This window comes from Labrus bergylta, chromosome 14, assembly GCF_963930695.1.
Source record: "Labrus bergylta chromosome 14, fLabBer1.1, whole genome shotgun sequence".
Classification (NCBI taxonomy): Eukaryota; Metazoa; Chordata; class Actinopteri; order Labriformes; family Labridae; genus Labrus; species Labrus bergylta.
The window spans coordinates 17,782,356-17,794,467 of record NC_089208.1 but is presented as its reverse complement, the minus strand read 5'-3'; the positions used below and the strand labels follow the sequence as shown (position 1 = coordinate 17,794,467).

General features: G+C 38.6%; 1 protein-coding gene across 1 annotated transcript; it reads left to right on the top strand.

Moving 5' to 3' along the window:
* The first annotated feature begins 205 nt into the window (after positions 1 to 205).
* LOC109996140 (UDP-glucuronosyltransferase 1A5-like) lies at positions 206 to 5,357 on the top strand. The gene is made up of 4 exons (XM_020650114.2): positions 206 to 338; positions 1,498 to 1,797; positions 1,890 to 2,603; positions 3,169 to 5,357. The coding sequence occupies exons 2-4, from the start codon at positions 1,504 to 1,506 to the stop codon at positions 3,751 to 3,753; spliced, it is 1,593 nt and encodes a 530-aa protein (XP_020505770.2). The 5' UTR covers positions 206 to 338; positions 1,498 to 1,503; the 3' UTR covers positions 3,754 to 5,357.
* Positions 5,358 to 12,112: the final 6,755 nt, after the last annotated feature.

The following is a 12,112-nucleotide window of genomic DNA, read 5'->3' as shown; positions in this document are numbered from 1 at the left end:
GGTTCTTCTGAGGGCAACATTGTTCTTTTCCAGGAAGAAACACATCCATCAAATCAGACTACAAATTACTACCAGCAGATTGGCAACTGCACTAATTATAGAAACAAAACTACGATGACAGAGAAAAACTTATCAATTTGTTAGTGATTTCTAGAATGTTCAATGTACAGTAAATGCTAAATTTAAAATGTCCCTTTTGTTACTCATTTACCTGAATGGACTGATGCTCTTTGGATTGGAGTTTGTCCTCAAATATGAATAGCGAATCTTTAGACTGACTGAACCGTCAGACTCCGGGTGAGAAGGCTATACTGCTAATCTACATCTCTGGATAAACGGTAAGTGGAACATTATTATGCTTTTTTTTGTGGTTTCATGCTGTATCTTTTTTTTATTATTATTATTATTTCTTTATTTAAAAGGGATAATGCACATGAATTAACAAAAGCAACAAAGTCACACATGTAAGTGTGCCAGATTTAGCCATGCAGGCTAATTTTCATCTGCAGTCCCTAGCAGGTTGACATTTAAGGAAACATGAAAAAGCATACAGGAAAACGCAGCACAAAAACATAGACACAAGAACACATAAGCATAACAAATAAAACAACACAAGTGTTAGTTAAAACATAACACATACACATGGAAGCGATTGATAAAGCAGCACACAGACATAAAATAAAAATGTGTAACATATAGCACATTTAAATACATGAGCATTTAAACACAGACAAAAGCACCATGCACAGACAAGGAGCATATACAGTATAAGCACAGACAAGGAGCATATATAAGCACAGACAAGGAGCATATATAAGCACAGACAAGGAGCATATACAGTATAAGCACAGACAAGGAGCATATATAAGCACAGACAAGGAGCATATATAAGCACAGACTACAAGTAAAGACAAAGTACATTAATCCAGATTATGGCAGCATGTCTGATTTTTGAATAGCCATTGTTTCATAGATTTAGAAAAGGATTTCAGAGATGTGATGTTCCTTAGTTCTGTGGGTATAGTATTCCAAGTATGTGCTGCTCGATAAGAAAAGACTGAATGCACAAAAATGCTTTTTATACATGGAATTTTACAATCCCCTCTTGCAGATGCTCTGGTAGATGTGTTTAGATTTTGTTTAATGAATTCATTGAGTGGAGGGGGAGCCATACGATGAAAAATGTTATATACAAGTAAAATGTCGGCTAATTTAATCATGTTTTCCCAGTTTAATAAATTATATTTAGTTAGGATTTTACAATGATGATATGAGTTTGACTTTTTATCCAACGTTTTTAAGGTCTGTTTATAAAGTGTCTCAACTGATTTTCTTATCAGTTTGACAAAATACTTATTCATGCATGTTTCTTTTACCACAGAAACTGTGACTTTATAAAGATTGTACCTAAATATAAACTAGTACAGCACTTTTCTGCTGCTTGAAATGCTAATGTGAAGCCATTTCTTATGCTTTGATTCCTCACTCTTACATTAGGTGACCATGCCATTTCAGCGTGTCTGTGGAGTATTGGTAATCCTCAGCGCATGTCTGATGTCATTCACGCCACCCTGTGATGGAGGAAACATTCTTGTGTTTCCTTTAGATGGGAGCCACTGGATCAACATGAAGGTCCTGCTGGTAGAGCTCCATGCCTGGGGACACAACCTGACAGTGATCAGAGCCTCAAACAGCTGGTACATTGAAGAAAAGTCTCCCCTCTATACATCCATTAGCCTCACAATGGAAGAGAGCATGGAGAATTATTTTGATGATTTTGTAAAGGAGAATATAAAGGTAAATCATGATGAATCATTTAGTTATTTGTGTATCCACTTGAATTTAGTTTTTCACTGTTTCTCTTTCTCATTTCTGACTGTTTCTTTCAGGTGCAGAGAGAGGGGGCATCGTCACTTACTGTCTTCAAACTCATCAAGAATTTCAATTCCATGGTTCTGGAAGTGCATAAATTGTGGGTTAATATGACTGCTAAACTCTTTGATGATGAAAAATTGGTCAAAAGCTTACATGATGCCAAATATGATCTTGTTCTAACTGACCCAGGTGTGGGGACGGGAGTCTTTTTAGCCAAGTATCTGAAACTGCCCTTGGTGCTCAATGTTCGCTGGATCACTTCAGGGGAGGGCCACTTTGCGATTGCCCCCTCACCCCTCTCCTACATCCCAGCGCCAGGATCAGGCTTAACAGACAAAATGAACTTCATCCAGAGGGTCAAGAACATACTGTTCCAGAGTGTTATTGAATACCAGCAAAGATTTGTGTTGGGGCCAGCATATAATACCCTCTGTGATAAATACATTGAGGGGGAATGCAATATCATGTCACTTCTCCAGGAAGCAGACATTTGGCTGTTCAGGTCAGATTTTGTGTTTGACTTTCCTCGACCCACGATGCCAAACGTGGTCTACATAGGAGGGTTCCAGGGAAAACCAGCTCAGCCTCTGCCAGCAGACCTGGAGGAGTTTGTTCAGAGTGCCGGGGAGCACGGAGTGATCATCATGACTTTGGGAACTTTGGTTAATGCTTTGCCTGAAGACCTTGCTGATGAAATCGCTAGCGTCTTTGCCAAGATGTCCCAGAAGGTAAGACATGAACAGTGATTCACTACAAAGTCAAGAGATAAAAAAATAAATTACTTCAGTATGTAATCCAAAATAGTTTGACCCGTAGTAAAAGTAAACAAGAAGCAAAAGTAAAAGCAATGCTTATTTTCAAATTCAGAAATAAGTTATGTCTAAAACTGAACAAATCAGTCCCAAAATAAATTCTTCAAACACAAAAAGAGATTAATAGCCTAATGATAGACTGGCAAAAGTCTAGTGAGTTGCTAAGAGTCAGAATTCAACTTCAATTTTACCAAAAAAATGGATGCTGTGAATCAAGGACTCAATAACTTCCTGAAACCTAACCTCATACTCTGTCTTTTGTTATTTTTCTTGCTTCTTTTATATATTGTTCAAATCTTTGAGCATCATCAAAGGTGTTCATTTTGAATTTTTCTAATTATTTGAAAACGTTTGTTTAGTTTTCTAACTGGTGTCATGGGTTATTTCCTTTATTCAATACAGTCGAAAGAGCTGCAGCAACATTATAATTAATTTTGTCGCGTAAAGATGGAAAATAAATGTATAATTCTTTTCTGGTCAGGTGATATGGAAGCACAAAGGGAAACGACCCTCTACTTTGGGGAACAACACCCTAATAGTGGACTGGATGCCCCAGAAGGACCTCCTGGGACACCCACAGACCAAAGCCTTTGTAGCTCACGGAGGTACCAACGGAGTCCAGGAGGCCATTTACCACGGGGTCCCTGTGCTCGGCATACCGCTGTTCTTTGACCAGTTTGACAATCTGCTACGCCTGCAGGAGAGAGGAGCTGGAAAGATCCTTGAGCTAGCTCATGCCAACAGACGCAGTTTTGAGCAAGCCATCAATGAAGTGCTCCATCAGGACAGCTACAGACAGAACATTCAAAGGATGTCGCGTCTGCACAGAGATCAGCCGATAGCACCCATGGATCAGGCCGTGTTCTGGGTGGAGTATGTGATACGCCATAAAGGGGCTCCTCACCTTCGTACAGAGGCCTATAAGATGCCCTGGTACTCATACTACTCTTTAGATGTACTGCTGGTATTGATGACGGCAGCAACTGTGCTGCTGCTCTCTACTTTTGCAGTTTTCAGGTTCCTATGCTGCAGACAAAGAAGAAAGTCCAAAACCAAACAACACTGATTCACGTCAGCAATTATGCATATAAAGTATTGTTCATGAAGTTAATTGACATTCAAGTGATTAAGCAATGTTGTTAAATCAGTAAAAGTGATTTTGCTTTTTCTTGCTTTTGAATCATTGCTCAGCTGCTGATCACGATAATGAGCTAAAAAGTCCCACTTAAGTCAGTGTTCAACTGTTTTCGGGTAAAAAATTATTCATAGTCTATTTCAGTTAAGTCCTACAGTATCCAAATAATAGAACACTCTTTCCATACAGGGTGGCAGACAATCAATAACTTTGTCAGTGTGTTTAATTGGGGCATTTGTTCATGCATGAGTGTCATCCAATCATGTACGCACTTTTCTCTGAGGGGTTACTCGTATGTCATGAAAGTAGAGAGAAATCTGATTCTAATGCCAAGGGCATTTAAATTCCACACCAGTGGTTTGGCTTCATCACTGCCATCACCTACAGGAGGGCAACACACAGCCAAGGCTGTCAAAAGAAGAAAAACAATATCAAACCATGAAACAAATAGAAAGTATCATTGACTTGTGGAAACTAAAGACTTGGCTAAGTCTGGTTTTGACATTGTGGTTTCATGATTGGCTGCTCATAAAAGTCACAGGGTATTTATAGTGTGATTTTGGCCTAGAATTGATTAGGGGTATTAGGGTAAATGTTTGTATAAAATAGCCAAAGCCAAAGGCATATACAAAACAGAAAATTAGGATTCACTTTGGTTTTGAAAAAGAAAATCTTCTCTCAAATGAAGACTGATTACATTTGGCATGATCCTAATAGCTTTAAGCAAGTTTTTCCCTCTAAATAGTTTTGTGATATTTGGTAACAAGATAGCTTAATTACTGTAATTGAAAACACTCCATAACAGAGCAATCGATGTCTTTGACAGTACATGGAAGCAACAGTTGTATGTCTTTGGGGTCAAAGCAGTGATTTAACAAAAAGAGAGAGTTATGTAGTTTGGGTGGGGGGGAAGTCAGCCTCCAGCGCTCGCAGGCAGCTGTAGATCAGCCTTAAAACCAGATACGACTGAGATGTCAGAGGCAGACTGACAGACAGAGGAGGAAACACTAAGACTGGATATAAGGTGTCAAAGTTCAAGCTTTATGATTGAGGGGTTGTCCTCAGGTAATCTTCAAGCTTTAACTGGTTCACAAACATTAAGCCATAAGACATTGAAATGGTCCACTGTAGGTTTCATGCGTCAGAGTTTCTCAATCATTGACTTTTTCCCTCCTGAGGTTTGAGTATATCATTTTGGGAATTAAGCAGGATTTACATTACTTTATGCATTTAAATGTTGTGCTAATCGATTGTTTTTCTTTGGTTTTGCCCATAAATGAGTGGACTGTTGCATTCCATTAAACCAGCTATACAGTCCCAATGTGTTGATGAGTGTATGACTCCATGACTATTATGAAAGGCTGATGTGGTGAAAATGCTTTTACTTGTAACTTTTCCAAAGGCAGTTCTACAGCATGGTGCAAATAAAACTAGTAACTTAGTCTTCTGACACATGCTTGTGATACCTACCAAGACGAATACTTAAAATAAAAATGAACAATGACAAGTTAAACTGATTTAATTTTATGTTTTTATTTGGGGTGATTTTTAGGGACAGCAAAACAAGCTTTGGACACAACACTGAGAATCCATCACCTTTCACTCTGTTGATACATTGATACATAATCATACACTCATTAGCGAACATTTGCTAATTTACACATCCAGCAAATAGAGAGTGAAATTTGAGTTTCAATTGGTATCCAGCATGCTGAAGTATCAATTACTGCTTTCACACTTAAACAAAACTCCTGAAAGTCTTTATAATTGTACTTTTTGCACTCAAAAAGACACTCCCAAAAGAATAGGTTCATATTTGTACTTCCTGCGCTTATCAAGCAGGCGGTGCTGTTTGTGTCATGACCTGGTCATGACATCCAAACACGTCTGTACATGTCCATCTGACTCAGCCCATATCTTACCCTGCATCATTCCAGATATTGCAGCAGGGAGATTTTGGGATTTCAGGGAAAGGTTCTTCATAAATTCTCTCGAAATTTTCAGGAGTTCTGTCCGACAGTGGGTGTGAGCCTCTTACTGTAAGACTGTGTCAAATTCACTGGATATTTTGTTCATGGAAAAAGGGCAGGTCTTTAAGGATCAAATCCAAAATTGTTCAAACAAATTTGGAAGCCCTCAATGAGCACAGTGACTTAAAACAAAAAGGAGATAACGTCTTTGACAAAGCTTTAAGGTGAGTAATTGCTTCTCATGGATAAAAGATGAATAAAGAATGACTTTGCCAATGTTTTAGGTATTTTAATTAACACATTCAACTTTTTTTCTTTCCAAAAAGAAAACTTGAACAAAGGGTTCACCTAGTGTATTTTCCTAATGTTTCCTAAGCTTGAATCATGTAACAATTCAAATTCATCTGCATTAGCTTTAAATTATGGCTATTTAAATCATCAACCCTTCACCTTAAAGCATCTAAATGAAATAATCTCAACAAATTTATCTTGCTAAATGTTGAATCATTAACTTAAACATGTCTCTGAAGTCAGGAAGCTAACCCAAGTCTCCATGGAGCCATTGTCTCTGTGTGTAAGCCAACCCTGTAATATATTTGGCAGTGGGGATTTAGTTAGGGATGACTTTGAGAAAAACACACTCCAAAAATGTGTGCCAAGATGGCGTCTCAAAGAAATGAAAGCCCTTGTTTTGCAGAAGGAGCTATGCTGTGTCCTTCCTCTATTTAATACTGTCAAAATCGAACATATGACATCAGAGCTTCCATTGACAGTTATGGAACTGATTACTTCCACTGGCCTTTTACATTACTTATGGTGATCTGAGCTTTCTTCTTACAGGACCTTATGTGAGTTTAAAAGTCCAGCAACTAATTTTCCTTTTTAGTTACATGGCAGCACTTTCCACACGTGAAATCCAGCCGGTTGTTTCCTGAAGTTAATCGGTTCAGACAATCGTAGCAGGGAAGCAGGCAGAGCGGTAATGGAGTAAACTTGTCACCATGTTGGAAAACAGAGGACATGTGCTCACTCGCTGGCTCGTTGCGTGTTTCCCTTGGCTTGGACCTCATGCTGTGTTGTCCCATCAGGCCATTGCTGTCTGAAATTAATTCTGGCTTTCTCTCCCTGTCTCTCCCTGTCTCTCCCTATATATACATATCTCTCTCTCTCTCACACACACACACACACACACACACACACACACACACACACACGTACACACACACACCACACAAACGAACATACAACACTGGCTCTGTTTCCAGCTTATGAAATGTTGCAATGTGTTGACACAAAGTCACAGGTTTGCCCACACATAGATATAATCAGTTATGGTGAAATATTAATTAAAACCACCACATTATAGACATACATAAAGTTTAAATTAAAGAGATGAAAAACTTTGCAAAACATCAACCCGAGGGAAACAAACCTGAGTCATCTTTGACTCACAGATAGCTTGCCAAGTCTGACATTCCCAGATGTATCCTCAAGGATTTAGCCTTGCACACCTTTTTAACTGCAATCCATGATAATGATTCGACTGATCACTGCCTGAAACCTTGAAGGCCCGTTTCAAACACTTTGTTCTTTCATAGGTTTTGAAGCTCAGACTTTTATCGAAGATCTTATTAATTCGCCTCCCTTAATACGAAGGACAGCATAGTTTGCCAGGACTTGTATTTATAGCTTTTATCTTTCTTAGTCAATTAGGTGTCATTTTTTTTACGAAATACTCCAGGTTTTATTTATTGGGAGAACTTTACTTTGTCTTTAATCTCTTTTTTAAAGTCAGTGTTGGACCTTGACACGTGATAAGGTCAAAAGCTTTAATAACAATGATTAATAATTTACTTAAATTGTTTCCCATGGTCGTCAAATTAAAATAATTTGTAATACTCTTTAATCCCACACTTACTAATCTCATTAAACCAGAGGAAATCCCCACTGACTGGCTCTTCAGACACTTTTTTTCCCATGTGTTTCAATGAGAACATCCTTAAGCCCTTCATGAAAAATGTGATGAGTTATTATTGTTATTGCTCCTCTCTGGCAGGCTCAACACTTTAATTCAATTAATTACTTGAACTGGCTGTGTTATTTTTGTGTCCATGACACCGATGCAAATAGTTCCCTGCATGGAAGGTTGTGAAAATAAAACATGAGCATATTGCTTAAATTCTTATTTCTTAGTCAACAGAAGGTTTCAAAGCAGTTTGCTGCTTGTTCGCTTGCATGATCACTGAGGTGTTGCTTGTCGACAGGCAAGGCTGGCAACTGCTTGGGGCCCCAGACCAGTAGGGGGCCCCCTGAGTGCTCACAAACTTTAAACCAAAGCAGTGGCTCAAAATGTGCAAATTATTCAATTACAGTATAGGAAATCTTCCTTAAGGGGGGCTCATCTGACAAAATGAAGAGAAATTATCCGTCTATAGGAGAGAAAAAAGAAGCAGGAAAGAGAGGAAGAGGAGCAAACGTCAGGACACTGGCAGACAAAATGGTGATGAATGTTTTTGCCTATAGGGCCCCACCAGACTCTAGAATCGCCACTGCATGCTCATATTCACAAGATCATGATTTTGTCATTGACTGTCACAGTATTCTAATAATGGAGATTTAAATAAATGATTGTTGAGAACTGTAGATTAAACAATCCCCTGTGGACAAACAGTGTCTGTTATTGCTTTGCTGATGTGATCCTGTAAATAGTGATTTTTGCTTTTTACCAAACTTATTCTGCTGACTTTTAAAAGACACATTTTTGATTAATTGAGAATATTTGCTGTTGAAAATGTAGACAAAGGCTATTCCCACAGTGTGCTCTTAAACAATTAATTTGACACCTACCCTGCAGCAGCAATTACAGCCATTTAAATTAACAACATAGAAGAAGTCAACCTTTATGCCGACATTCTAGTTTGCTTTTATAGCTCATATAATCATCAATATTAATTTATTTCTTATCATAACCAGTTATAAAATACCTTGCAGGAGCTTTAACAGACAGCAGAAGCAGGAGCCAAAAAAAAAAGACAGTTAATTGTGAATTGCTGGAATAAATATATGCAGTTGTATGTGCATTCATAAATCAATGAACAGGAGCTCATGTGAGGAGCAGGCTTGCAGCTGTTCAATTTAGTTCATGCAAGTGTCAGGTTTTGGCATAGATAGTGAAGGCCTACGTTTTGTGATAGCAGAAACAAGAGAAGAAAAATGATTTGAATCATTTTGAAAATTTCTTTGGGGGCAGTTTGTTCCCTGTGGAGGATTTCTTACTTCCAGCAGGCTCACATTTAGACCGCGGGAGTGGCGTGGCATACTTTGCACAGAGCCATTCAAACTTGTTGATGTGATAATTGGCATGAAGAGAAGACGTGGGTAAAAGTGCCGTCAGAGGTGCCAGGTTAGAAATTTTCAGCAACATTTTTTCCTGTTCCTTCTCTCTTGCTTCATATTAAACCATGTTTTTAAACAGTCAGTATTTGTATTTCTCTCAGTAACAGATAAAGAAGTCTTTAAACTCTTTTGAAATCCATTGAGATGATGTATGGTGCAGTAAAAACAAAAGACCATTTATTTCCACTACAAGAAAACACAGACCGTAAAATAAACATGGATAAAACAAATGGCTGTTCATTCAGACAATAAAGAGCTCATTAGGCAGTAAATCAATTAAGTCTGTTGTTTATTTCATTTCCACAGGGGAGCGACATCCAAGATTAATAATCACAATAAACCGGATGAAACGAAACAGTGCTTGTTGGTTTGGACAGCGCTATGCATTGCTAACCCCGCATTCCCCCATCCCTTCACCCTCCTTATCCTTCCTGCTGTTTCAGGATTAGGTCCAACATTGACGTTCACTCTCATCCCTCCAGCAACCGTTTTTTTTTCTATTCTCTGAGAGGGAGTTAACACATCTTGGCCAAGGACCTTCTGGAACCCGATCTATGAGGTTGACATAGATTACAGTAGGGCCAACGAGTGCACAAAAGGTCACATTATTGAAATGTAGACACAGTCTGCTAGCAAGCGATTATAAGGAAACAGAGGCAGCAGGCAGAGCTTACATTTAATTCAAGTTTTCTTCTTGTTCTGCTTTTCATTTCCCAGTGCTCCTATCATTCCCAAAAATCTGGTTGGAAGCCTTAAGCTCCTGCTGTACAGGACTGAGAGCCCCTCCTTAAAACACAGGCAAAAAACAACATTAACATAACTTTGTTAAAGGACAAGCAGGTTTATCACAACTTGAAGCTTACTTTTGAAGTGTCTGGGTTTCTAAAACGCCATATAGTCCCCAAAGTTAAATAAGACATGGGGACACAGTGTCATAAGAAACTTCAGTTAAGCCAACAAGCTCGCACAAGCTCATTTCAAATCCTTCAAACCTCACTTAGTCAAATCCCTATGCTTTGTCACACCCTCTGTTTGACTAAAGCAAAAGTAAAAGATCACCCTTTTGTGTGTCCTTTGGAAGTTGTTTCGAGTGTTTACTTTTCACTTTCACATTTGCGTTATTTGACGCTAAAGGAGAAGGACGCCATGATTGACAGTTCAGTTGACAAATGAACAGACTCTGTCTCCAAATGACGTCATCAGCCCACTATGCCAGTGTCGATCAGGGGAATATTTTGGACTCAATTTTGTACCCCGGGGGGGGGGGGGGGGTGATTGAGATTTGACGTCTATCTTGCAGTCAATGATTTGGGGTACAGAGAAGAAGTATGTCAATGTTTCTTGGTGAGACTGAGTTCTATAATAACTTTTATTCCTTCTCTGAAAAAAAAAAAGAAACATAATCATATCAGCTCAGCATGGCTGGGTCTACTAAATGACGCGTGTGCATAACAGTCTTTCACACCTACACACGATGCAATAAATGTCCACTTACAATGTATTTCTCTTAACAATAATCTGCACCCTCACAGTTTATACTACAGCAGGGCACAGGAGGCCATAGTATATTTTTTTTTCGAAACTAGCAAAACACAGCAGTCGGGGCACTTCAATTTCAAAGACTTTCAATTTACTTGCACATCTTTGACGTACGTGACTTATTTGAGATTTTATTCTCCCACACCCTCTTTAAACATCGGTGTCTCTTTGTTGATACACTGTTCCATTCATGTTGCTCACGTGGAAATACAGAAAGCACATTAGCTCAGTGTGGTTGCACAGGACAGTTTGGTCTGCTGAATGACTCATGGCATTTGTGCGTCCAAAAAGACACATCAGCTGCCCTAAATGTGCCTGTGTTAGCACTGTGGTAGCCTTACTCATTTTAACCACAAAAAAACAACTAAAATATTACAGCCACACTTGTACATGAAAATACATCACATTACAACTGAAAGACAAAATGTACAAAATCTCAAAAATTAAACATGAGAAAGGGGGCAGTGTCCATAAAACATGCTTCATTATGGGTCCCACTTTGGGCATCTGTAAACACATATTATTCCCAACACTTCAGGTCATGAAATAAAAATAGCACTTTTGATTCAGATAATGACTCCAAAACAACAACAAAAATCTTCCAAGTAACAAAACCCTCAAACCCCATTGGAGGTTTTATTTTTGTCCCGTCAGAGTAAATGACAATAGTGTCAAAACTATAGTTGTGGTAAGTGGTGATATCTATTTCATATAAAATATTTTTAAGTGTCCAGAGTTCAAAACATGGTCAATTGAGTTCGTTCAAATCATGACACAGATCCAGCTGTGACCTCAGCTGGAGTTAAAACTAGCTGTGACAGTGTTCCTCCTGCAAACAACAAGATTTCACCTCACGCGATTGATGTAATGAGAACAAGTTTGGAAGTGTAGGACTGAGTTTTAGGGAATTACCAGAGAAATTCTCTCTCTCTGACCGGGTGTCTTTTTGTCTCTGGCTCTCACTTCTGTGGCCTGTGATGAATGAGGTCAGCTCAGACCTCACAGAAAGAAAGACTACTGCTGCCTCTGAGGAAGAAACACTTTTTTTTTCTGGATTTATTTCTGCCTTTGATTAAAGTGCCTTGAACTGAAGATCAGCCGTATCATATAAGATACAGTAGCCTTAAGAAATCCTACTCTTTTGTAACATCTGTTTACAGTATGGTACAGGTACAAATAACTTACCTTATAACAAATCAACAATTCTGCCTAAACAAAATATAAACTATATTTCAATCTCTGGATCAGATGGGCCTGACCCAGAAAACACAAAATCTAAAATAAAGTTATACAATGAAATCAAACTATTATAACTGCTCATGAAGAGAAAGCTGTTTGTCTTACAAAAGCTACGGGCCAACTCTCTGTGGGTCTTTGTTCCTCCC